The 25,833-nt window shown below is 55.2% G+C and overlaps 1 protein-coding gene across 9 annotated transcripts in view; it reads left to right on the forward strand.

Annotated features, from left to right (window-relative positions):
* Window positions 1-239: 239 nt before the first annotated feature.
* Window positions 240-25,833, forward strand: part of CARM1 (coactivator associated arginine methyltransferase 1) — a 42,128-nt gene continuing 16,534 nt past the window's right edge. For 4 of the 9 annotated variants that reach the window (XM_081498288.1, XM_081498290.1, XM_081498289.1 and 1 more), the window contains exon 1: window positions 240-549. In XM_081498288.1, the coding sequence (XP_081354414.1) occupies window positions 330-549 (220 nt within the window). In that variant the 5' untranslated portion in view covers window positions 240-329. Of the gene's footprint in view, window positions 550-572; window positions 807-1,722; window positions 1,769-25,833 lie in introns of those variants that run through there. The other 5 variants (XM_081498297.1, XM_081498295.1, XM_081498294.1 and 2 more) reach the window with 3 other exon arrangements.

The raw sequence follows: 25,833 nt of genomic DNA on the forward strand, positions 1-25,833 counted from the left end.
CCCTGACGTACGCTCCCACCCTGCAGTTCCTGGGCCGCGGAGTCACCTCACAAAGCAGCGCCCATTCGCGCGGGGCGGGACGGAGTGAGGGGGTCCGGCCCCGCCCCCTAGCGTGCTCCCTCCCAGCGCCCAGAGCCGCCTGCAGGGGGCGCTGCGCCACGGGGGCCGGGCCGCAGCGGCGGTGGCGGCGAGGCGGCGCGTGGCCGGCAGGCGGCGCTGCTCGGCTTGGCCTCGGCCTCGGCCTGCTCGGCGGCGGCGGCGGCAGCGGCGGCGGCCTGGGCCCGGGCGCGGCGGCGGCGGCGGTGGCGGGGCCTGGAGCCGGATCTAAGATGGCAGCAACGGCGGCGGCGGCGGGGCCGGGCGTGGGCGGCGCGGGGGCGGCCGGCACGGGTGTCACGGGGCCCTGCGGGGCCGTGTCCGTGTTCCCCGGCGCCCGCCTCCTCACCATCGGCGACGCGAACGGCGAGATCCAGCGGCACGCGGAGCAGCAGGCTCTGCGCCTCGAGGTGCGCGCTGGCCCGGACGCGGCGGGCATCGCCCTCTACAGCCGTGAGTGCGGGGCCCCGGGGCCGGGCTGCGCGCGGGGGCTGCGCACGAGGCCGGCCGCGGGGGGGGGACCCTGGCCGGGAGGGACGCGGTGAGGTGCCTGGGGTTCCCAGGGTGAGCGGCCCTGGTCCGTGGGGGCCTGATGTGGGGTCTGTGGGGCCGAACCGAGGGAGCTGGGTATGGGGCCCCCCGAGTGAGGGGCGTGGAGGAACGGTGTCAAGGGGCAGAAAGAGAAAAGCGGGCGTGCGTGGTGGCCAGAGGTGAGGTGCCCCGAGTACGGAGGGAAGCGGGAAATGGGGGAGTAGTGAGGGCCCTGAGATTGGGAGAGGGTGGGCAGGAAGTGGGGGGCCAAGAGTGGGAGGTAAGAATTCTGAAGAAGCCGGGAGTGTGGGGGCTGGGTGGGAGGGGAGGGGGCCTGGGCGTGGGAGAGATGGGAGTCTGGGGGCGGGTGTGGCCGCCGTGGCTGGGAGGAGGGAGGGGTGTGGACAGCCTCAGGCCATCCAGGGGACCCTCTGGACTGCTAAGGAAGGTTGGAAAGTGGTGCCCAGTCTGGGGCGGCCTGGAGGACCCGGTTCCACTCATCTGGAGGGCCTGGCATTCCCGACCCCCGAGTGGGAAACTTCTAGATCTGAGGAGAGGGTCCCTGCGAGGGTGGTGCGAGCCGCTGGGTGTGCGCCTCGTGGAAACGTGGACGGCTGGGGCCCCTTCTTGATGCCTGGCTCCGAAGTAAGATGTAACACTGCCTCCTCCCTCGCCACGGTCCCCCGATCTTCCTTTTTGGGGATGTGAGAAACTGGTTACATTTTCAGAAGCTAGTTTCAAAACTGACATTTCAGTGTAGGGGGGAGAGAGATCTCAAATGTGTTTGCCAAGACCCCGCGTCTTTGTAGTTCATCCTTTTTCTTTTTCTTGTTACTCTTTCGTATCTGTTCTCTCTTGTTCTTATCTGTTCTCTTCTCATTCACATTTTGTTATTCTGTTACACTCAGCTTTGTCTCTCCCGGTTTCTTGCTCTGATGTTCTTTGGGTGTCACCGAGAAGGCTTTTCCTGGTGTTGGTTTGTGTGAGCTTTTTGCCACTTTGGGCACGGGGTTTTCCGAAGGGAAGTGTGTGGAGCAGTTGGTTCCCACACAGAATTCCTCACACCCAGCACCACATCTCTTTTTGCTCCGGCAGAGCTGGGTCTTCTTGGACCAGATGAGGGGAGAGAGGAGTATGCCAGGTGGGTATTGGTGCTCAGGACCGACACTTAAGCTCTGAAGGGCCCCCCAGATCATAAGCACTGCCATTCTACACACATGAATGGGCACAGCACCAAGTAAGGCATCGTTTCTCAAACTAGGGCCCCAGGGCTGATCCTCAAAGGAGTTCCAGGGGAGTTGGTTTTTCTTTAGTAAATAAACTTCTTTTGATTTTAGGACAGGCTTAGATTTATAGAATTTATAGAATTACTAGGAAGATTGTACAGAACATTCTCATATACTCTCTTCACATCTTTCTCCAAGAGAGGTTTTATTATGTAAATTTTTTAATGTGGTTTTTAACTTATTTTTGGCTGTGCTAGGTCTTCATTGCTGAGTGGGGTTTTTCTCTAGTAGTGGTGAGCGGGGGCTATTCTCTAGTTGCGGTGCACGACTTGTTGCAGAGCATGGGCTCTAGAGCACCTGGGCTTCGGTATTGCAGCACATGAACTCAATCATTGTGGCTCCCAGGCTCTTAGAGCACAGGCTCAGTAGTTGTGATGCAGGGGCTTAGTTTCAAGGCATGTGGGATCTTCCCGAACCAGGGATCAAACCCATGTCTCCTGCATTGGCAGGCAGATTCTTAACCACTGAGCCACCAGGAAAGCCCCTGCAGGAGGGTTTTTACTTTCGTGTTTTTGTTTTGTGGATACATTTGGAATTGTTACTAGTTATAATAAGGGAACACTTCCGTTTGGGGAGGTCATTCATAACTGAAGTGATCGTCAAGAGGAGAAAGTCTGCATTTCTCACACCAAGAGTCTCTGTCTGGAATGACAACGTCTCAGGGATCTGAGATAATTCCTGTCCCCTTTATGCTCAAGTCACCCTGGCATGGAGTTGAGAGCATGGTCTCTGGTCTTGGCTGAGCCTGGTTGTATTGGTTTCCCAGGGCTGCTGTAACAAACGGAGTGGCTTAAACCAACAGGAATGTATTCTCTCATAGCTCATGGGCAGAAGTCCAAAGGCAAGGTGTTGGCTGGGCCACATGCGCTCCAGAGGCTCTAGAGGAGAATCCTTTCTTGCCTCTTCCAGCGTCCAGTGGCTCCAGGCATTGCTTGGCTGGAGGCCACAGAAATCCAGTCTCTGCCTCCGTCTCCACATGGCTGCTCCCCTGTGTCTCTGTGTCTTTCCCTCTAAGGTTCCCTGTCACTGGATTTAGGGGCTTCCCAGGTGGCTCAGTGATAAAGAACTCATCTGCCAATGCAGGAGACACAGGAGATGCCAGTTCAGTCTGTGGGTCGGGAAGATCCCCTGGAGAAGGAAATGGCAACCCACTCTAGTATTCTTGCCTGAAAAATCCCATAAACTGAGGAGCCTGGCGGGCCACAGTCCATGGGATGGCAAAGAGTCGAACATGACTGAGCGACTGAACACACACACACATGAATCTGGAATCTTAATCCAGAATGATCTTCATTCAGTCAGTCATGGGCGCTAAGTCATGTCTGACTCTTGTGACCCCATGGACTGTAGCCTGCCAGGCTCCTCTGTCTGTGGGATTCTCCAGGCAGGAATACTGGGGTGGGTTGCCATTTCCTCTTCCATGGGATCTTCCAACCGAGGGATCGGACCCGCGTCTCCTGCATTGGCAGGTGGGGACTTCACCACTGAGCTACCTGGGAAGGCCAGTATGATCTTAGACCCTTAATTATGTCTGTAAGGATCCCTTTTCCACGTGAAGTCATATCTACAGATTCTGGGGGTTAAGGCTTGGGCATATGTTTGAGGTCATGCACTGTGTGGGCTGGACTGGTGCCTGGCAGGTAGTTGGGGGCCTCTGTGCTTCGGTCTCCTGGGTGGCAGGATGGAGGTGATGACAGGACTTGGTGGCACAGCGTGTTTGCTCAGGGAACAAACTCTTCTTCCTTGGAGGCAGCCTCTGCTCCCGTAACGGGCTGACAAGGGCCTCAGAGTTGGCAGCCTCAGGGCGAGGCAGTGCTGCTTCCCGGTTGCTCTGAGGTCTGCGTGGGAGTACAGAGTCTTGGATGGGCAAGCAGTCTGGGCCTGCTGGGCGTGGACGGCTGGCCACGGTCCCCTGGGAAAAGGCAAAGGTGGTCTGGCCTCTGGGGGGACTTGGGGGCAAACCACGTTGTTGGGAGCCTCAGGCCTTCTCTTGGAATGAACTTCCGTCCCTGGACTCAACATTTCCCAACCTGGACCCTTCTGGGACCTGCGTGCTTTGGCCAGGTGAGAAGGCTTCAGGAACCCTGTTCTGCTCACCTGTCCCTCCTGAGGCGGGCTCCTGTGAGCCACTGGTGATCCCTAGATACCTGACATTCGACTGTGTGTAGGGGGTCAGGGTTGGGGCATGAGGGTGGGTGGTGGGCCAAGACATCCACAGGAATCTCCCCATGCCTCACATCTGGGAGGTGAGAGTCTTGAGCATGGAATCTGACTGGTGTGAATCACTGGCTACTCAGTCTTGAACTCGCCATTTCACCTGTCGCGATACCTGTTTCCTTACTGATAGCGACAGGTACCTGCACACGACCTCAGTTTCCTTCACTGCAGAGAGAATAGTGCCACTGGGGTCCAGGGAATAGGGGGGAAGTGGAGCAGGGAGTCCGGCCATAAAGAGTAGGTTGGTCTACAGATGTTATCACCGGTGATGCTATTGGTGTGGAATGGTGAAGAGCTGGCTTTTCTAGTAGAAAGTCCTGTATGCTGTGGGGCTGCCCAGCTGCCTCCCACCCCCAGCAGATGGGAGAGGGACCCCCCCAGGGCTGCCACCTCTGCCTCAGGTGGCAGGGCTGGGAGATGGGCTTCCCTGATGGCTCAGTGGTAAAGAATTAACCTGCCAATGCAGAAGATGCGCGGGTTCCATCCCTAGGTCAGGAAGATCCCCTGGAGGAGGAAATGGCAACCCACTCCAGTGTTCTTGCCTAGGAAATCCCATGGACAGAGGAGCCTGGAGGGCTACAGTCCATGGGGTCGCAAAGAATTAGACACGACTTAGCGACTGAACGGCAGCAGCAACAAGGACATATAGCCATATTCCTTGATGTTTGCATCCTCTGTGTGGGAAAGAGGACAGCTGCGGAAGGCTCTGGCTCAGTCACCCTGCGGTGAATGGTGACCCTTCCCCACCCCCACCCCCCTTTTTTTGGCTTTCTGACATCTTAGTTCCACAACCAGGGGTCGAACCCCTGCCCCCAGCAGTGAAAGCGCAGAGTCCTCTAACCGCTGGACCTCCAGGGAATTTCCTCCCCACCCCTTCTTGCCACTTGATGTCACCCTGGCTCACGTCCATGGCATTGGCTAAGTGGCAGCTCCCATAACCGGACCACTTTCCCCGGGCAGAGGTGCGTCTTCCTGGGCCTTGAGGAAGCTTTGGCACGGCCCCTGGAGTTCCTGGATGCAAGCTGTACCACCTCCCCCACCCCGGCCCCACACTCTGCCCCTGCCTAACTTGCCAGGAGGCAGCTCCTTGAGAAGCCCATCGTTGTGGGGTGGCCGGGGCCGTGAGCAGAACAGAGTCAGTTCCTCAGCCCCGTGGCGGCCTTCCTGGAGATGACAAGGCTACTTTTCTTTCGGTTCTCTGGCCTCTCCCAGCACCATTGGCTATGAAGGGACTTACAGCAGGGCCAGCTCTGACAGGGGCTAGGTTTCAGTTTGTGGGGGGACCTGCCAGGGGCTGGAAACCCCAGAGAAAACCCTTCTATGAAAACAAGCTGCAGGTTCCAGAATCAGGAACCCTGTGACTTCCTTCAGTCATGCTCCTGGTAGCCCCCACCCCCAACAGCTGGGGGCAGTTGGGGTGGTGAGATTGTGGAAAAGTTGGTCCTCCTGTGCGCAGCCTTTGGGACATGCAGCTTGGGGGACAAAGGTAGGCATCAGAAGGCATTTATGTTTTCAGTGGTGCCCGCCAGTTGCTAATGACTGCTGTCATTTATTGAGCACTTTCTGTGTGCCAGGCGTGGATAGACCCCCGTGCTTTGACTTTGGAGGCACTGGGGGAAGGATGGTAGTATAAGGCAGGGCCTGTGGGCCAGTGGCCAACTTTTTAAGCAGTCAGAGCTAAGGGAGGTTTGTACATTTTTGAAGTGTTGATTAAAAAGGAGAAAACCCAAGGAAAAATACTTAACGAAGACCATAGAGTCCTCCAAAATCCTAAGATATTTACTTACCAGTCCTTCACAGGAAAAGCTTGCAGACCCTAGGAATAAGTGAATGAAACAGGCAGAGGAGGGGTAACTTGGGAACTCAGCCCCAACCAGGTTCGGTAGATCTTCCGCAGCTTAAGAGAAGCCAAAAAGCCCTTCTCTGTGTAGGTCTGTTTGTTTTGATTGTGAAGTGTCCTGATTGATCAGGCCATATAGAGTACGCTTTCTGGACCATGTAGGCCTGTGTGGGCCAGTTAGCTTGAACAGGTATGGTCCTTCTGTGTGTTACCACTGGGCCTTAGAATAGTTCTGGGAGGTCAGGTATGCGCCTCCCATTCTGTTATTGGAAAAGCAGGGATGAAAGAGTTATCATGGCTGGCAGACAGCAGAGCTGGCTGTTGGATACTTTGCTCCCTGCAAAGTGGTTCAGTGGAACTGGGTGGTCAGGATTCAGTTTATCCATGCATTAATGGAGACCCAGAGTAGAGGTGGCTTAACCAAGACTACAATTCATTTCTCGTGCTCTGGTCCTGAAGCCTTGGAAGCTGGAGACCAGGGCTGGTGTGGAAGGAAGCTCTGCTCGAGGGAAGTCCTCAGACCCAGGTCCTTCCAGCTAACCCTGTTCCCACATTCCCAGGATCGAGTCTTGTCATCATGGATCAATATGGCAGCAGGAGTCCAGCTATTACACCCTGGTTTCCAGACAGCAGGATCAAGGAAGGGGCAAAGGGTTCCAAGAGCATTGTGAGGCATCTGTTAGGGAAGGTTCTCAGAAGCTGGCTGTGGTTGCTTCTGCTTGCATCCCATTGGCTAGAATGCAGTCACATGGCCACTGCTAGCTGCAAGGGGGCCTGGGAAATGTAGTCTTTAGAGGGACCCTGTCCTCAGCTCATTTGAGGGTTTTTCTTTCAGTGGGCGAAAGGGAGAACAGATACTGGGAGATAGTCACCTTGGCCATAGTAGGTAGGTAGGATGTGGCTTTAGCCACCAGCATTGGGCAGAATACTCCTGGTTTATGGAAAGATGCTCAATGAGGTGGGATGAGGTGGGAACAGCAGCCTGGTGTGAGCAGAATGGAGGGACTGAAGGACGGGTAACAAGGTTGGGCCCAGATCACGTCTCCCAAATGACAGGGCCTTTTCCTATATGTGGTTGGGAGTGCCCTGCCATTTTTCATGGGGGCCTAACATGATAAGGATGGTATTTCTTAAGACTCTTCTGGCAGCAGGTTACGGTGTAGACGGGAGCAAGGAGAGAAGCCACGGAAGCTTGCAGAGAATGCAACAGAAATGTAATCAAATAGTTTCACCTTAGTCTGCCCCTGAAGCGCATTAGAGGCCCAGAGTCCTGTTATGGTACAAATGATGAATTCCGCCCCAGGACAAAGGGCAAGATAGTGAAGGCCATGACCCTCGGCCAGGGGTCACGAGTGACCTACCCAATGGGTTTGGTCCAGGCAATGGCACCCCACTCCAGTACTCTTGCCTGGAAAATCCCATGGACGGAGGAGCCTGGTGGGCTGCAGTCCATGGGGTCGGGAAGAGTCAGACACGACTAAGCGACTTAACTTTCACTTTTCACTTTCAAGCATTGGAGAAGGAAATGGCAACCCACTCCAGTGTTCTTGCCTGGAGAATCCCAGTGATGGAGGAGCCTGGTAGGCTGCCATCTGTGGGGTCACACAGAGTTGGACACGACTGAAGCGACTTAGCAGCAGCAGCAGCAGTGGTAAAATAAAAGGAGATTCCTGATATTTTTAAAAAATGGGGTGATTTCCCACCAAAATCTGGCTTGTACTTCTGAAAAGTCAGTAGGGCTGCAACCCTGGGCCTTCACATCCTGAGGCTGAGTTGGATGGCAGTGCTGCCTTCAGAAGGGGCCTGTGCCCCACATGGCCAGAGCCCCTTCCCTGCTGGTGGCCACCCCATCACAGGCCCCGCGCCAGTAGCCATTTGCCTTCCCACTTGTAGTGTATTGTTTTTTTGGGGTGTCCATCAGGTATGGGAAAATGTCTTTTAGCCTTAGCCCTCGCCCTTCTTCAGCCCCCCATCCCTCCCTCTAGACAGCTGTTCAAGTTGACCTGGCTTCAAATTGACCTGGCTTCTAGTCCCAGGACCCGCCCACTGACTACCTCCCAAGCCCCTTCCCTCCCTCACCTCTACCTGCGCCTGTGTAGGCCCACAGGCCCTCGTTGGCACTTTGGAAATATAAAAGGTCTGAAAACCTGACTTCCTGCTCATTTGGCAGCAAGAGCTAACCTGACCCAAACTTGGGCAAAACCCCAGCCCTGAGTTGCCACATGGGGCTTTTTATAATCTCTGGGTATCCAGTTGAGAGTGACTGTTCCCACTTAGGGCTTCCCAGGGGCACAGTAGCAAAGAATCCACCTGCCAAGCAGGAGACGCAGGTTCAATCATCAGGTAGAGAAGATCCCCTGGAGAAGGAAATGGCAACCCACTCCGGTATTCTTGCCTGGGAAGTCCCATGGACAGAGAAGCCTGGCAGGCTGCAGTCCATGGGATCACAAAGAGTCGAGCACGACTGAGCACTGCACATTCCCCCGTTTGCCTGCAAAAAGGTGCTTGGTTACAGATGTTTCCTGTACTCTGCTAGGGATAATTCATGCTGTCTGTACCTTGTTACCTTTTTTCTAATGTGAGGAGTTTGTAATCTGAAACTCACTGGGCCCCATGTGTTTCAGGCAGGGTCTAAGGGCCTGGTGCGGCACATCCGTTGGGATGGCTGGGCCCATACACGAGATCATGGGTGGAAAGTGGCCCACACCATGAGCAGCACCTGGCGAGCAAGCGCAGGCGTTAGGTGTGGGGGTCTGGATGCGGTGGGTGTGCAGGGCCTTTTGGCACAAGGAGGAGTGTGGTGTGAACTTCGGATTCTGCGGTGCATTCTGAACCGGTTAGATCTAGCAGAAGGAGGGAGGCAAGATAACTGGGCGGCAGGCGAGGCTTCTTTGCTGGGGAGCCTGGGGAGGCAGGTACCACCTGAGGAGGTGGTGAGTTTGCTAGGATGTCAGGAGAAATACCCATCCCAGATGGGGGAGTGGGAGGGCTAGACTTGGGCCAGACTTGGCTGCTCCTGTGGAGAGTGGAGGCTGGCAGGGGCTTCAGGCAGCTCAGAGCAGAGGCTCTTAACCTGAAATCCTTGGATGGTCCTGGTGGGTCAGTGGGTGTCCCATGATCTTACAACCCCTTGAAGTTGCATGTGGTTTGCATAAGGGTAGACGGACAAGAGTCGGTGGCTAGGACCTCGGAGGAGCCTCCTTGATTTTAGCAAAGGGGTGACAGCACCTCTCTGGAGGGAACACTTGTAAAACGCTCATTAGCTCCATGTGCTTCCGGTGAACTGGGACCAGGGTGCTGCTCTTGGCTCTCTGTGCTTCTTTCGAGGGAGAGGCTCCCTTGCTTTTGATCCCCCTCAGAGGGATCTGTGACCTGAGAAAGTCTGGTGGCCACTGAGGACAGCAGCAGATTGCGGAGTGAAGTAGTCAGTGGGGGCCACGTGTATCTCTGTCCTCTCCAGGAAAATGACTGTGAATGGCAGGAGTGCCAAGGGGAGATTACTGGATTTCTGAGCAGGAGGGGCAGCCCAGTTTGGGTGCTGGAGTTGGGGAGGGGACCCAGGCAGATGGGAAGTCTGGGGAGAGGCTGGTAGTGGAGGCTGAGAGGAGAGTGGGGGAGGGACCTTACCCGGGGTGGCAGGGCCCACCAACAGCTCTCTGAAAATAGGGAGACTCGAATTTTCATACTTTGAATCAGAAGCACGCATTCAGAGTGACCTTGCTCTCTCTTTATTGTAGTCATTACCATTTGTCTAACTTTGTTAATTTTAAATATTATTTCTCCCACCAAACTTCTGATAACAATTGCAGTGTGTTAGCTGTCGATCATGTAACAAAAACTAGTTAATGAATTAATTATTGGCTGCCCTGGGTCTTCATTGCCATGCACACACCTCTAGTTGCAGTAAGGTAGGGGACCACTCCCTAGTTGCAGTGCTCAGGCTTCTCGTTGTGGTGGCTTCTCTTGTTGCAGAGCATGCATAGATTCTCGGGCACCCAGGCTCAGTAGCAGTGGTGAAGGATCAGTTGCCCTGCGGCATTTGGGATCTTAGTTCCCAGCCAGGGATAGAACTCGTGTTCCCTGCATGGGAAGGCAGATTCTTAACCATTGGACCACTAGGGAAGTTCTTAACTTTAAACAGCAAAGTTTACTGAACATCCACTGCGGGCCAGGTACTGTTTGAGGAGCTGGGATTAAGCATGTGGGTCCACACTTGTGGGTCTTGTGGGGTGGGAGTATGTGTGACAAGCGCTGTGTCAGCAATCACCCACAATGGTCAGTGCCTTGAAGGTAAACCGGGCTGAGGCTTGAGAATGCTGGGGAAGGGGCTGCTCGAAATGGGGGTGAGTGGGAGGTACAGGTTGGTTAGGGATGGTCACCACTCAGAATGGGGCATTAAAGCTGCCAAGAGAAGTGCATCGGCATGACCCAGACTCTATGCCTCAGTTTCCTCAGCTGTGAAATGGGGATCTTGGTAGCATCTGCCTTGGAGAGTTGTGAGTTGTGAGCTAATAGAAGTAAGGTGCTTGAAGTAGCCTCTGCTACTGCGGCAGGCAGACCTGGGGAGTGAGCCTGTGGGCCTGCATGGCCAAGAGCAGCCCATGGCCACTGTGTCTGGAGCAGGGTGAGTACGGGGAGGGGTGGGTCCTAGCAAGGGGCTTGGTGTTTATCCCTAGAGTGTTGAGAAGGGAAATGACACCCGTGGTGGTGTCTGGGTTCAAGCCCTCCCCCATCCCTTAGTTCCCTCCCCCATCCTTTCCTAGCAGAGTGATCCTGGGCGAATGACTCAGCCTCCCGGATCTCAGCTTCCTTGTCAGTGAGGGGGATTTCACTGAGGGGTTTGGCCGGTGGTAGGTGGTCACCTGTGCCCGGACTGCAGGCCCTGTACAAATCAGATGCCATCCCTGCCCCCGACTCAATTCTGGTCTTGGGGAGCAGAGAGAAAGCGAATAAGGAACCCCTTCTCCCTGCTTGGGGAGGGGCCGGAGTGTGGCCTCGGAACCAACCTGAAGAGAAGGGGGCAGGAGGCCGACAGCCTGACAGAGTTGAGGTGGGAAGGAAGGGATCTAGGAGCAGGAGCCACGGGCTCGGCTGGGCTGGGGCCGGCTCTGGGGCAGCTGGGGTCTGTGTCTCTGGTCCAGTCCTGCTCTCCTGGTCGGCCAGGCCAAGGGCTAGGCCTGCTTTACATTCCTGGGCTGGAACGCTCACCCTTCCCCCTCCCGGTGTGCAGCAGCTCTCCCGGGCGAGAGGCATCTGGAGGTCATGATTAACATAGGCCACAGAGTCTCATCTGACTTGACTTCATAACCCCAGGCAAGTGACCCTCCTTCTCAGCTGTTCCCTCCTAGAGTGGAGAGTGGTTTTGGGGGCTGGTGGGCTACAGTCCATGGGGTCGCCAAGAGTCAGACACAACTGAGTGACTGAGCATGCGCACACACAGATTCGCCCCGTTTATACAGCAGGTGAATAACACGGTGTAAGAGATCCCTGGTCTCCTAAACCTGCTGCGTAGTCTGAAAGAGATGTGTCCCAGGTGGAGATGATCATGAAACCCCCAGATGGGTATGGGGCAGCTGGGAAGGCCTTGGAGATCCTGCCCCAGCCTTTCCTGGTCCCACACGGCTCACTTCGTGTGTTCACCCTCCTGTCTGCTCACTTCCGGGACTTGCTGGGAAAGCGTCAGGATTCAGGGTCCCAGGAACACAGCAGGGCGGGGCTGCTGGCACCCTTTATGTCTGCTCTGAGAAGCCATGGCACCTTTTGGTTTAAGATCCCTGACTTCCCCCACACCCACCTCTTTTGTTCTCTGAAAGCCAGTTATTGAAGGAAATTGAGACCAGGCTTCACCCAGGTCTGCAGGAGTTAGATATGGAGGCCCTATGGCCCTCAGGCGTCTCCTGTGGGGGTTATGCTTTAGATCACTGGCTTTAATTGTTTAATCAACATGCACAGATGCCCAGGCCTAAGGCGCACTTGACATGGTGTGCACCCCAGTAACTGCCACCCAAAGTCAGACCTAGAACTTGGCCTGCAGCCTCTGGATGGGTTTGGTTTGGTCAAGTGGGTCTCTCCCCTGATGCCAGGCAGGGTATTCTTGAAAACTGGTCCAGACGGGTGTGTGTGTCAGGGGGTACTCTGTCTCCTCCCCTCCCCCACCCCTCACAGACTAAGGGGAGAAACTCTTTCACTCCCTGTTTTTGTCTGTCTCTTGCGGTTGATTCATCACCCACAGCTTTGGTGAGAGCGGGTCTGAGCTGTTTTCTCTAAGACTGTTGGGCGGATTTGCTCCCCCGCTAATTGTGTTCCCGTGGCTGGCGTTCGTCTTGGCTGCATGTGATACTCACGTAACGGTTTTGTGTATAGAAACCTGCCTGACAACACAGGAGCTGGTGAGAGTCCAGCTGCAGGGACCCCGGCAGATTTGAGCTCTAATGAAAAAGGAATGCTCCATCATCTCCCCCACAGGGGGCACGTGAATAAATGATCAAAGGCAGACTGGGGGGCCTCTTGCAGATCCAAAAGGAGCATTCCAGAGAGCTAGCCACATTCTTCCCTGAGCTGGAGGGGAGGGCGAAGACAGGCGGGGCTTCCAGCCTTCTGTTATGTGTCCCAGAGGACCCCTCTGCAGAGCCTGTCTGGTCCACAGCAAATGTGTGACTGGAGGTTGGCATCCCTAGTGTTGCGTGAGTCTTGGGTTGGAGATGCTGACCGGTTGCCTGGCCTCAATGCCCCTGCACCCCCACCCCAGTGCCCTGTTCATCGCTGCTTTGAGGCCCTACCATGGCTGTTGTGGGCTGAGCAGCTGGTGGGCGCTGTGCCAGGCTCTTTACTTTCATTGACTTGCCTGGCCGTCAGAACAGCCCCGCAGGGAGCCACCGCTTCCTAAGAGGGGAAACTGAGGCACTTGGTGGTGGCTGGCTGTTGGGTGCCAACCTGGCTTTGGCCCTGACGTCTCCCTGGGGGCACTAGAGAAAGTCAGTGCCCTAGAGGAGAGGCAGACCTGGCCCTTGGGGTGTGTGTCAGGGAAGTGGCCCTGGTGGATTCTTCTGGAGCCCAAAGCCAGTCTTTCCTCATTCCTGCCTCATTGCCGATTCCATTGTGGGTCAGGCAGGCTCTGCCCCCACCCGCCTGGGCCACATCTGGAGTCACATCTGGCGAGGCAGCTGCTGGCAGGCCGTCCGGAAGGGGCCCTCCCTCAGGACTCACACATCCGGTTCTCTGAGCCCAGAGGCAGGGCCAGAGGGGCTCCTGGAGCCCCAGGGGCCTGGCGGAGGCCCTTCCGGCAGCCACGCGGCCTCAGGACATCCTGTGTTACCTCTGGGCCAGTGGTCAAAGTGTTTTCTTTGTCGAAGAGCCCTCCACCGGGACTGCAAGTGGGCCTCAGCCCCCCGCTGGTTTCCTCCATCACTCCTCCACCGAGGCTCCTCTGCCCTGTCCTCCAGCCTCTTCCGGTTTGGCCTCCCTGGAGGCACCCTGTGCTGAGAGCTGAGGTCCCTCAGCTGGCTGGAGGAGGAACACGTTAGCATTCCCCAGACATTGGCTTGGCTTCCTGTGCTGAGCACACGGTCCCCGGCAGCTGTGGGAACCAGTGTGTGGGGTGTCCCAGCCCCTCTGAGGGTGGGTCCCCCTGCTGCCCTTGACAGACTTCCCCTATGTGCCTCAGTCCTCATGAAGCACTGCCCGCCCAGTTCCTGCGGTCACAGGTGGTGGAGACCTTCATGACCCCTCTCAGCCCTTGGAGTCGGGCTCTGTTGCGAGCCTGTGGTGGGGACTCTGGGGGATGGTGCCTGCCAGCCGTGGTCAACCAGCCGGGCCTGGCTCTGCGAGGCCCAGGGCCCACGTCCTTCCCTGGACCCTGAGCATGGTCCCCACAGCCTCCCAGGCCCAGCTCGCCTCCCAGAGACTGGGATGGGGTTCAGCGGCCTTTCATGAGCAGCCAGGTCCCCAGGCTGGGCCGCTTCAAGCATGTCAGTTCCCTAGGCCTCAGTTTCTCCTCTTGAACTTGAGCTCAGTGAGGAAGGTGGTGGTTGGGAGCATTAACTGAGGCCCTGATGACATTAGGTGTCTGCCTGGTACCATGTACAGCAACTGCTTCAAAGTCTCGGCCAAAGAAGAAAGGCTCAGCGCTAGAGGCCGACAGCACAGCCCCTGGAGTCAGGGGCTGGGGCTAGGGGTTTGTTGCCTCCCCCCACCCCTAATTATCCTCTAAGCCCCCCTGCTTTCAGGGGCCAAGGAACCGTGCACAGCTGCTGTTCCTTTTGTAGCTCACAAAGCCCTGGGCTGCCGGCTGATTAGCATGGATGGGGAGATATTTGCATGTAATGGCTCCGGCCCAGTCGGAGCCCCGAGTAGTCTTTTCAGAAAAGCCAAGCCCTTTCTTTGTCTGGTGCTTCTTCTCTTGGAGTTGCCCTTCCACACACACCACAGTTAGACTCATTTTTGGGGTCTGGAGGGACCTACAGGACCTACAGGACCACAAGCCTCCAATCCCTAAAGGCAAATACCACCCGCCACCCCACTCCCAGCTCCCATGAACCAGCCCTTTGAAAGGGGTCCCCTCTGACGGCCAGAAGCCAGCGCCAATTAGGAGGTTTGGGGGACTCTAGTGTGGTGCCTCTTCTTCAGCCTGTGGTCAGCCCCATGGTGGCAGGGGGAAGGCGGGTGACAATGGGTGGGCCAGCAGTGGTGGCTAGCTGTTGTTATTGTGAAATATTGTCACAGGAATGAAGGCTAATATAGCAGACACCAGGAACTGCCCACTCCCAGCTGAAGAGAGAAACAAGTGTTGCCTGTAGAGCCCAGGGCCCCTCTCTTGTCTCCTCCCAGCGAGATAACCTCGTGGTTGGCCATCTCTGGTGGTCAGCCTTCATAAGGGGCCCCTCTGATGGGCCGAAGGTCCCACACCTAATGTCAAGACCTTCCCAAACACAGCATGAAGCCGGCACCTCTCAGCCTCAGCCAATGGCTGCTTCAGGTCGGAGTGGCCTGTGCCGAGCCTGGTCTGGGTACCTGGTAGGGTTGATTCAGTGGCCAGATGCCTGGTCTGGGCCCAGCGTGACCTTGTGTCCAAGATTCTCTCTGGGAATCCTTCTTTCCCATCTTTGCCTCTGGTCAGAGGGCCTTGGGGATGTGGGGCCCCCGGATGGATGTTGTGTGCTCAGAACACCTGCTGTGTCCTGTGGTCTTGGGCTGGGCACAGGGTGTCTTAGTCCTTGTGACAGCGCTGATCGATGCGTTAGTTTTCAAGACCTGAAAGCTTGGAGGGCTGGAGGGTGGGGTCCAGGTGGCAGAACCCAGGTTCAAACGTGGGTCTGGAGTTCTGGGATTTGCACCGCTGTGCGGCCTCCTCAGCAGGTGGAGAGGGACTTGCCCTGGGCTTCCAGGTCTCATGAGGCCTCCGGCACCCTGGCCTGGCCCAGCCCGCTGCCCCTCCTCCGTCACACCTACTCAGGGGAGGGGTGAGCGGGGCCAGGAGAGACAGTCACCAGCCGAGAAGCCGGTGTCCTCTATCCTTTAGCCCTAGTGGGACACTGGGGTCACAGGACCTGAGGCTGCGGCGGGGGTGTGTGTGTGTGTGTGTGTGTGTGTGTGTGTGTGTGTGTGTGTGTGTGTGTGTGTGTGTGTGTGTGTGTGTGTGTGTGTGTGTGTGTGTGTGTGTGTGTGTGTGTGTGTGTGTGTGTGTGTGTGTGTGTGTGTGTGTGTGTGTGTGTGTGTGTGTGTCAAGGCCTGTTTCCCCTCCCCTCCCCCACTGTCACTTTTGCCTTTGTGTGCTTATCTTTCCGGGACATGGTGGAAATTCAAACTGCTCAGGAGAGTGTAACGTGAAAAGCCGGTGTCTTCCTCCCTCCCCGTCCTGGCCGCTGCTCATCTCCTGTCATGACCTTCCCACGTGGATTTTCAGGCACATGGGCTTGTGTGCACATATCTCCCCAGGAACACACCAGCTCAAGGTTGTCCATGTTTAAACCATGAGAGGGGGGTGCCTGAGTCATTTCGTGGTGTTTCTTTCTAGACAGGCCTTCCCCTCGCCAGCTCTCCCTGCTCGTTTTTACATCCATGGCGCGTGTATTTTACACTGTCTATCCCTAACTGTGTGGCTTGGTCATCTTAACATGGCGGCATCTACAGATTGAAATCTGTGTCTTTTCCTAGGCCCTCCTTTCCTTCCCTCGTTCTGTAGGTACATCGGTTTTCTGCTGTTTGGAACAGTCCTGTATTTAGGTGCATCTTCACAGACATTTAGAAGTAGAGCTATAGGATAAGGTCCTGCAAGGGAACTTGTAGGTTAGAAGTCTTTGGTCACGTGTGCTGGGAAGAGACGCCCAGACAGGGGCTGCCCTGGGGCGCTGGGGGCTGTGGGTCCCTGCAGGGCGGGGCTGGGATTCATCCAGGCCAAGGTCAGGCCCAGGAGCCCAGGGTGATCTCATGCTCCTCAAATATCCTGGGGCTGGGCAGTGTGGCAGCAGCTGCTCTGAGCGTCTCCGAGGACAGCACTGGAGCAGCCGGCTTAGGTTACAGCCAGAGAGGGAGGCCAGGCCGGGCTAGGATTCTCAGAACCATTGTGGCTCCTGAGCATGAAGTGCATAGTACACTCAGGCTGCCCTGCCCTCTGTTATCTCGGGGAATCCTCACAGCAGAGAGGGTGTTTTGTTTTTTTTTTTAATTAATTTGTTTGTTTTTGGTTGCACTAGGTCTTCGTTGTTGTGTGTGGGTTTTCTCTAGTTGTGGCGAGTGAGGCTTCTCCATGTGGTGGCTTCTCTTGTTGCGGAGCACGGGCTCTAGGCACACGGGCTCTAGGCACAAGGGCTTTAGTAGATGCAGCTTGTGGGCTTTAGTAGTTGCAGCTCGTCGGCTGTAGAGCGCGGACTCAGTAGTTGTGGTACATGAGCTTAGCTGCTCTGCGGCATGTAGGATCTTCCCGGACCAGGGATCGAACCTGCATCTCCTGCACTGGCAGGCCAATTCCCATCCACTGTACCATCAGGGAAGTCCTAGGAAGGGTTTTATCTTGACTTTAGTACCATTGCACCCCCATTGCACAGATGAGGCTCCTGAGGTTGAGGGTGAAAGCAGGTGGTGGGGCTGTCCGGCAGCCCTCCCCGTGGCCTGTGCCATGATCCCCAATGGACAGATGAGGAAAATGAGGCCTGAGGTCACATCTAGAGGGCGGCCTGTTAGGCCCTGAACTTAGGTCTTCCTGGATGTCCATTTATTTATTTGGCTCCATGGGGTCTTGGTTGTGGCACGTGGAATCCTCTGTCTTCATTGTGGAATGTGAACTCTTAGTTGAAGCGCTTGGGATCTAGTGCCCTGACCAGGGATCAAACCCTGGTCCCCTGCACTGGGAGGTGGTGTCTTAGCCATTCGACCACCAGGGAAGTCCCTCGATGCCCCCATTTAAACCACTGTCCTCTTGGCCTTGCCCACTGGGGAGGTGGGGCAGAGGGGCCTGGTACCTGTGGGAGATGAGAGGCTCTTGGAGGACGAGCCCTGCACCCCCATGTGGCCTGGCTTGGCTTGGAAGTTGCCACTGCCCCGAGGCAGCCCATGATCTGTGCTGCATGGGCATCATGGACATCAGTCCCCTGAGTTCCCTCCAGTCCCTCTTACCCTGCCTTCTCCCTGGTGCCGCCTGCCTCCCTGTGGTGCCCAGGAGTGCGGGAAGGCAGGGGCCGGCTGGCTTGTTCACCGCCGTGCCCTCATGCCCACAGTTGGCACTGAGCAGGCTACAGGCTAAGCTGCCCAGCGAGCCAACCGATGGCCCTGAGCAGAGGGGGAGGCCGCCGGGTGAGCCTAGGAGAGCACTGATTGCTGTGCCTTGTCCTCCTCTTCACCCGACTCTCCTCTCTCCTGTGCAATGTTTTTCCTCTGGAAGGTGAACAGCCTGTGTTTTATTTGGCAGTAGGAGGCGATTTCATAAAAGACCTCACATTCTGACAGGCATCTCCCCCCTCTCCCAAGTCTGCCAAGATAAATAGCTTTAATTATTCCTCGCTTGTGGCTGTAATAGTTTTCCCGCTAGAGAGGCAGGGACTTGAAATGTGGCCCTTTTGTGTGTGGGTTGTTCCCTTCCACCAGCTGGCGGCTGCTTTTCCGTCTCGCTTTTCTGTTCCCCAGGAGGCAGAGAGCGCCCCTCATTCTCACACCAGGACAGACGGTTCTGTGGGAGGAGAGAGCTTGGCTTCCGGCATTTATTCCCATTCTGCTGGGCCCCTCTGACACAAGGCTGTCCAGCATGAAGGGCTCAAGGCCCTCCTGCTTGTTCCAGAGCAGAGGGGAAGGGGGACAAGGACAGGGGTTACCAGAGGGCTGCCCAGTGCCCAGCGCCTTTACCAGGCCACACACACCCTTGGCCTGGGCAGCTGGGCCCCCCATTCTGGCTTCCTCCTGCACGTAGGGAAATGGCCGGGCCTCCCTGACCCCAGGCCCTGGGGCGGCTGTGCAGGTCAGCATCCTCAGATGCTGGGCGGGGTGCTTGGCCAGCCACGTGCAGAGCCCTGGGTTCACCTTGTCCAGGAAGTGCTGGAGAACCTTCCTGGTCCTCTGGAAGAGGTGACAGGGACACAAGGAAAGAGAGGCAGGGTGCCTGGGAAGAGTCAAGGGGCCACAAAGGCTGGGAAGAAGGCCTTCTGCCCATGGTCTGGGAGGTGGTAAGGTCAGCATGGCCCCGCGGGGAGATGGAGGGGTGTGCCAAGCCGACCATGTTAGCAGGGCTTGGCAAGCCCCATAAGGAGTTTGACTTTGTTCCAGAAGGTTCTGGGGACCCACGGAGGAGTGTGGGCAAGAGAGAGACCACAGCAAGCCGGCTGCATTGGATGCTGTGACTGGGACATGCCTGGAGGCTCAGCACGTCCCCAGGTCACCTGGTCAGTGTCCTTGAGGCCACCAGCTTCTTTGAGGCCTGTCTGAGTACCAGGCCCCGGATTAGGCCCAGGAGTGAGGGTAGGGAGTAGGGTGTTTCCTTCAGGCCCGGGGCCAGGGAGCCCCTGTGCCTCAGTGTACCCCCCTGCCCGATTCAGCTGCTCCAGGTTCCATGGTGTTGTCCAAGGAGCCAACAAGAAGGGGCCTCAGGGTGGTGCTGTGCTGGGCGGGGAGCAGGCAGCTTGTCCCCGAGAGCTGCTTGCTTCCCAGCCTCCATCTTCTCCTACTTTGCCGTCAGCTGCCCCTCCAGCCCTGGCCTCCCCTGGCACAGGGTTCCTTTGGGTGGTGCCCAGGGCTGTGGGTTCACCAGGGTTCACCGGGACCTCTCTCAGCTTCTCCACAGCCTCCCTTACAAATCGCTCATCTTGCCTGGGAACCCCTGCAGCCTCCCTGGGCTGTAGCCAGGATTCCCAGTCACCTCCCATTCTCCCTGCTGGGCCCCTGCAAGGGAGAACTCCATGCCCATGTGTGTTCCCTGCTCTCAATACTCACTCAGCACTTGTGATCACCACCAAGCAGTTCTCCAACCCCAGCTGGGCCTCCTGCAATTCAACTCCATTCTGACCCTGTCTCCCTGGAGGTAGTGACAGATCACACAAGTTGAGGGCTCAGTGCTACCAGACTGTGCACACCCCACTTGAGACGCCAGGCACAACCTCAGTTTGGGTCACCGGTGCTTCCAATCAATTTGCTATATAAATCGGAGGTTCTTAGGATCTTATCCTCAAGTTCAATTAACTTGCTGCAACTCGGGAAGAGACTGCGCTTACTAGACGACTGGTTGACATGAAAGGATACAGCTCAGGAACGCCAGATGGAAGAGCCAAGCAGGGTGGGGGGGGGCAGGTGGGTACAGGCCTGCCGTGCCCTCTGGGGGTAGGGCGCCAACCTCCTGGCACGCCACATGCTTACCATCCCAGAAGCTCTCCTGTACCCTGTCCTTTTGGGGTTTTACGGAGGCTTCATTGCATAGGCACAGTTGATTTAATCATTGGCCTTTGGAGGCTGAGGAGGGTGGACTGAAAGTTCCAACTGTCTAATTGCTAAGCTGGTCCTGACATGGCTTTCTAAAGTCATATACCCCAGGGTGCTTGAAGGGGGTGTCACGTGAATCACAGAAGACACCTTTATTGCTCTTTTATTTATTTAAACTTTTTGTAAAAAATAATTTTTATCTATTTATTTTTGGCTGTGCTGGGTCTTTGTTGCTGTGTGGGCTTTTCTCTAGTTGCAGCAAGTGGGGGCTCCTCTCTAGTTAGTTGCGGTGCACGGGCTTCTTCGTTGCAGTGGCTTCTCTTGTTTGGAGCACAGGCTCTAGGGTGCGTGGACTTCAGTAGTTATGATTCCCGGGCTCTAGAGCACAGGCTTGGTAGTTGTGGTGCACGGGTTTAGTTGCTCTGCGGCATGTGGAATCTTCCCAGACCAGGAATTGAACCTGTCTCCTGCATTGGCAGGCAGATTCTTTACCACTGAGCCACCAGGAAAGCCCACCTTTATTGCTCTTAATCACTTGAGAAATTGCAAGTTTTAGGAGCTCAGTGCCAGGAAAGGCGACTAAATACATGTTTATTGTTAATCAGCATATCATAGCTCCCTTTCCTCTGTTTTCCCACGTGCCGTTTCCTCTTGCTGAAGAATTTGTTCCAGTCTTTCCCTGGCTGAGTCAGGTGCTATCTCTAGCCTCCCACGATACTCCTGCGTCCCTGGCCTCAGTCCCCATCACCTGGGGATCCTCGTCACTGGCCACCTGGCTCTTCTCACCCTCTCAGGAATGGGGAGGGTGTCTCCTTGCACTCCATTGTCAGCTTTGTAATAGTTTTATGGGCACGTAGCCACGCTCCTTTGCTCCTTTACATAGAGTCTGCGGTGGAGTTGAGTTACTGTATGTGCGTGCGTGTGTGCTCAATTGCTCAGTCAGGTCCAACTCTTTGTAACACTTCGGACTGCAACTCACCAGGCTCCTCTGTCTGTGGGATTTTTCAGGCAAGAACACGAGTGGGTTGCCATTTCCTCCTCCAGGGGATCTTCCTGACCCAGGAATTCAACCTGTATCTCCTGCGTCTCCTGCATTGCAGGCAGATTCTTTTTTTTTTTTTTTTTACTTTTTTTTCTTTCTTGTGCTTCTTCCAGCCCAGCGTTTCTCATGATGTACTCTGCATATAAGTTAAATAAGCATGCAGGCAGATTCTTTACCTACTGAGCCATCAGGGAAGCCGCTGAGTTACAGTAGCAGAGATTAAATGGCCTGAAAAATGTTGGGTCCTTTGGAGAAGGAAATGGCAACCCACTCCAGTATTCTTGCCTGGAGAATCCCATGGAGAGAGGAGCCTGGTAGGCTACAGCCCACTGGGTCGCAAAGAGTCAGACACGACTGAGCAACTTCACTTTCACTTTACAGATAAAGTTGTGGCCACACCTCCCTAGTGCTGGCTCAAGGACGCCCGAGAGGCGGTGTGCATACCACCTGGGAGCACAGTCCCAGCGGCCGGTAGGCTCAGTCACTTGCTGTGTAACCTTGAGCAAGAAACCTAACCTGTCTGAGCGAGCTCCTTTTCTCCTCTGAGCCTCTGGGGCAGTAACAGGAGATATGGGGGTTTTGTGAAGAGTCCATGCAAAGTGCAGGAGCAGAGCCTGGCACCTGGGAAGTTGTCTGATACGTTAACCCCATCTCACCTCAGCAGGGTGTGGGTGGGTGCTGGCCCTAGCGGGTTGTGGAAACTCTGCCTCTGTGACTTGGATTCTCGGGGGCCTTGCCACCCGGAGAGCAAGACTGGTAGGGTGTTTTTTCCAGGTCCCCCACCACACCCCCAGAGCACTGCATTCCCTGTAGAGTTGTCCCTGGTGATTCTGGCCCCTCGACCCCTGGCCCCGGAGCCTCAACGGAACAGACTTCGCAGTGTGGTGGGTGGGAGGCCAGCCCAGGGTGTCAGGCCAGGTCTACGAGCAGGGCAGGCATGCTTGCGGTGGCTGTGGCCTGACTAATACTCCTTGATCTGAGTTCGTTTCCCTGTTGAGAGCCCATCTTGGTGAGCTTCCTCAGAGTCTTCATGTCTCAGCCCACCCATCCCATCACTGCAGGGAGGAGGGACACAGGCCCTGCTCAACTTGGCTGGGACGGTACCCCGCACACCCTCCCAGCCCGCAGCGCCCTTCGTAGTCCCCCCAGGTAGATCGACCGGGCAGCCTGCCAGCCCTCCTCTCTGTTGTGTGCCAGCCAAGGTGATGAAGGTGGTACGTTCTGGGTCGGTTTCTGGAAGCAGAGCCCAGAGACCAGTTCTACCTCTTCCACAGCTTACCTGCAGCTGGGTCCAGGCCCCTTTCCTAGGGGAAGAAACCCCCTCCTAGGAACCCCTCCCCCTGGGGGGCCAGGAGGCAGGCTGTGCCTGAGCCCCAGCCCCAGGGAGGTGTGTGGAAAGGGGAACCATTGGCCCAGCACAGCCAGCTCTGTCCATTGTCCTGAGGGCCCCTCCCAGTGAGGCGGGGAGAGGGGAAGTACAAGTGCAAAGGTCGGAACCCTGCCCGCTGTGGGAACTGGGGCGCTAGTGTGGCCTTGGGAAGGGGCTGGGAGGGGAGGTCCTTGACTGCCAGTCCAAGAGCTCTGACTTCCCCTGAGGCTTTTAAAAAAGATAGGAGCTTGATTCAGCTTTTCTTTTTTCTTTTGGTTTTTCAGATATTTACCGACCATCCTCTGCGTACCAGGGACTGACCTGTGGTTGTATAGCTATGATGTATACAAAATGCTGGTCCCATGGGCTTTGGGGGGCCCACCCATGATGAGACAGCTCAGGCTGTCCTTCACCCTGGCTTCCCTCTCCCGGGCCTCTGGATGCAACCAAGCTTCCCTTGGCCACAGGTCCTTGTGGTCGCCTGCCTGGCGCCAGGCCTCTGGGCAGCTGATTGGGTTGCTAGGCTGTTCTGGTCTGGCAAAAAGGGAGACAGGCCTTCCCTGGTCTGTTTGCCGCCATGCGGGAGTAGCTGACAGATTGGCTTTATTTTCTGACCCAGGAGCAGGCGTGGGTATCGCGTCAAGGTTTTGGGTCCGTTCCTGAGACACATTTACAGCTGGACTCAGGAGCACCTTGTCTTGGGCCCCCTGTGGGTGCGGCCTGGCCGTGACCCTGGGGCTGCCCCCCCCCTCACCCCCAGTCCCCGCTTCCCTCTTGCCCACTGTCAGGAGGCTACCCATGCCCTGCTCCCCTTTCTCCCTCCCGGGAGGTGGCACCTGGATCCTGAGGTGTGAGGTGGTCTGGTGGAAACCCAGGTTGTGGTCTCAGAAGCCTCCTCCAGGCTGTGGACCAGGCTTAGGGCTCAGACCAAACCAGGGGAGAGCAGGGGGCCCAATGAACACCCATAGGCCCTTCATATCCAGACTCATGCATTGGGAACGTTTTGCTTTTTCTATTGAGATAAAATTCACTTAACAAAAAACAATTCAGTGGCTTTTAGTGCACTCACAGTATCTGGTAACCACCACCTCTATTTCCAAAATATTTTCATCCTCCAAAAAGAAAACCTTGTTTCCATTAGGCAGTTATTCCCCATTCTCCCACCCTCAGCTCCTGGTAGCCACCAGTTTGCTTTCCGTCCCTGAATTGACTAATTCTGGACGTTCGAGATAAATGGGATCGCACACTTGTGACCTTTTGTGTCTGGCCTCTTTCACTCGGCATCATGTTTCTGAAGCTCTTCCACGGGGTAGCAGGTGTCAGGACTTCATTTTTTTCTATGGCTGAGTAAAATTCTATTCTGTGGATGGACTGCATTTTCTTTATCCAGTCATCAGTGGATGGACATCTGAGCTGTTTTGAATAGTGACACTGAATATTTGCATACAAGTTTTCGTTTGAATACCAGCTTTCAGTTCTTGGGGGGTATATACCTAGGAGTGGGATTGCTGAGTCAAAGGGTAATTCTGCACGGCTGTCCCAGTCTGAGTTCCCACCAGCAGGGTCTGAGAGTTTCAGTTTCTCGCCAGCATGTGTTATTTCCCACGTTTTGTTTAAAATTGTAGCCATTCTGCTGGGTGAGCAGTGGCCTCTGATGATGGTTTGAGTTGCAGGTGCCTAATGAATACCGCTGTGCATCCCTTCACATGCTGGTTATTTGTATATCTTGGGGGAAACATTTCTTCAAGTCTTCTGCCCGTTTTTTGAATTGGGTTATCTTTTAGTTGTTGAGTTCTTCATATATCTGGACAATAGATTCTTATCAGATATATGGCTTGTAAATATCTTCTCCCATTCTGTAGATTGTTTTTGGACTTTTTTGATACTGTCCTTTGATGGGAAAAGCTTATATGTGTGTGTGTGTGTGTGTGTGTGTTATTAATTCTTTTTTTGGCCACAGCACATGGCTTGTGGGATCTTAGTTCCCTGACCTGGACCCATGGCAGTGAAAGCATAGAGTCTTAACCTCTGGACTGCCAGGGAATTCTTCCAAAAGTTTATAATTTTCATGAAGTCCCATTTATGTAGTTTTCCTTTTGAAACTCTTTGCTTTTGGCATCATCTTGAGGAATCCATTGCAAAATCCCAGGTCTCAGAGCTTGACCCCTGTCTTCTCCTAAGAGTTTTACAGTTTCCACTCTTATGTTTGTTTAGGTCATTGATTCTTTTGAGTTGGGTGTTTTTTTTAATATATGGCGTGAGGTAGGGGTCCAGCTTCATTCTCTTATACAGGGAGATCCAGTTGTCCCAGCACCATTTGTTGAAGAGACTATATTCTACCCCCTGAATGTTCTCAGGACCTTTGATAAAAATCAAATGACTATAAGCAGAGGGTTTATTCTGGAGTCTCATTCTGCTGACATAACAGTCCATGCCTCTCCATTTGCCAGTGCTATTCTATTTTGATTATTGTACCTTTGTAATGCATTTTGAAATCTGAGCCTGTGAGTCTTACCACTTTGTTTTATTTCCAGATTGTTTTGGCTGTTATGGGGGTGATTGGGAACACTTTGCCACGGTTGTACTCATGCTTCTCTCTATAAATATATTTTGTTGTTGTCGCTGTGGATTTGACGAGCCACTTGAAAGCAAGCTGTAGACATCACAAGAAACTTCACTGTATTTCCATATGTATCTTTCAATAAAAGGGGCATTCCTTTACAGAATAGTGCCCTTGTCACATCTAGATCTTTTAAAGTTACAGCACCTGGGGACGCCCCTGCTGGTCCAGTGGTTGGGATTCTGAGCATCCAGTGCAGGGGGTGCAGCTTTGATCCTGGGTTGGGGAGCTAGGATCCCATATGCCGAATGGTGCAGCCTCTTCCCGTCACTGCCCCCGCCAATAAAAAAAAAAAAACACCTGTAGTCCACACATTTCCCCAGTAGAGCTTAATTGCTGTTGAAAGGTTTTCATTAGGCTGCATTTCAGGACCACACCTGGCATTTGCTGGTCACATCCCTTTAGTCTCCTTCACTCCAGGATACATGTGTGCTCAGTTGTGTCCGACTTTTTGTGACCCCACAAACTGTAAGCCCACCAAGCTCCTTTGTCCATGGGGTTATCCCAGCAGGAATACCGGAGTGGGTAGCCATTCCCTTCTCCAAGGGGATCTTCCCAACCCAGGGATCAAACCCGTGTCTCCTGTGGCTACTGCACTGGCAGGTGGATTCTTCACCATTGAGCCATCAGGGAAGCCCTCACTCCAGCTCCCAGCAATTTTTGTCTTTCTTTTCATCTTTGGCCATTTTGAGGCGACCCAGGAGGTTGTCTTGCAGACTGCCCTGTGAGCTGGCACTGTCTGTTGTCTGCTGGTGATGGGACGGAGGTTCTGTCCCGCTGCCCCACATCCGAGCCACAGCATCGGGTCACTTCGTCTCCTGGTGACGCCGTGTCTCACCGTTTGGCTGAGGTGGGGCACCCCTCGCTTTTTGAGTGAATAACTAGTAACAGTGATAGTGGCAGGTACAGGGATGCGGTGCTTCCTGTCTGTGTGTT

This window comes from Giraffa tippelskirchi, chromosome 6, assembly GCF_054371585.1.
Source record: "Giraffa tippelskirchi isolate mGirTip1 chromosome 6, T2T-mGirTip1v1.2.pri, whole genome shotgun sequence".
NCBI classification, from domain to species: Eukaryota; Metazoa; Chordata; class Mammalia; order Artiodactyla; family Giraffidae; genus Giraffa; species Giraffa tippelskirchi.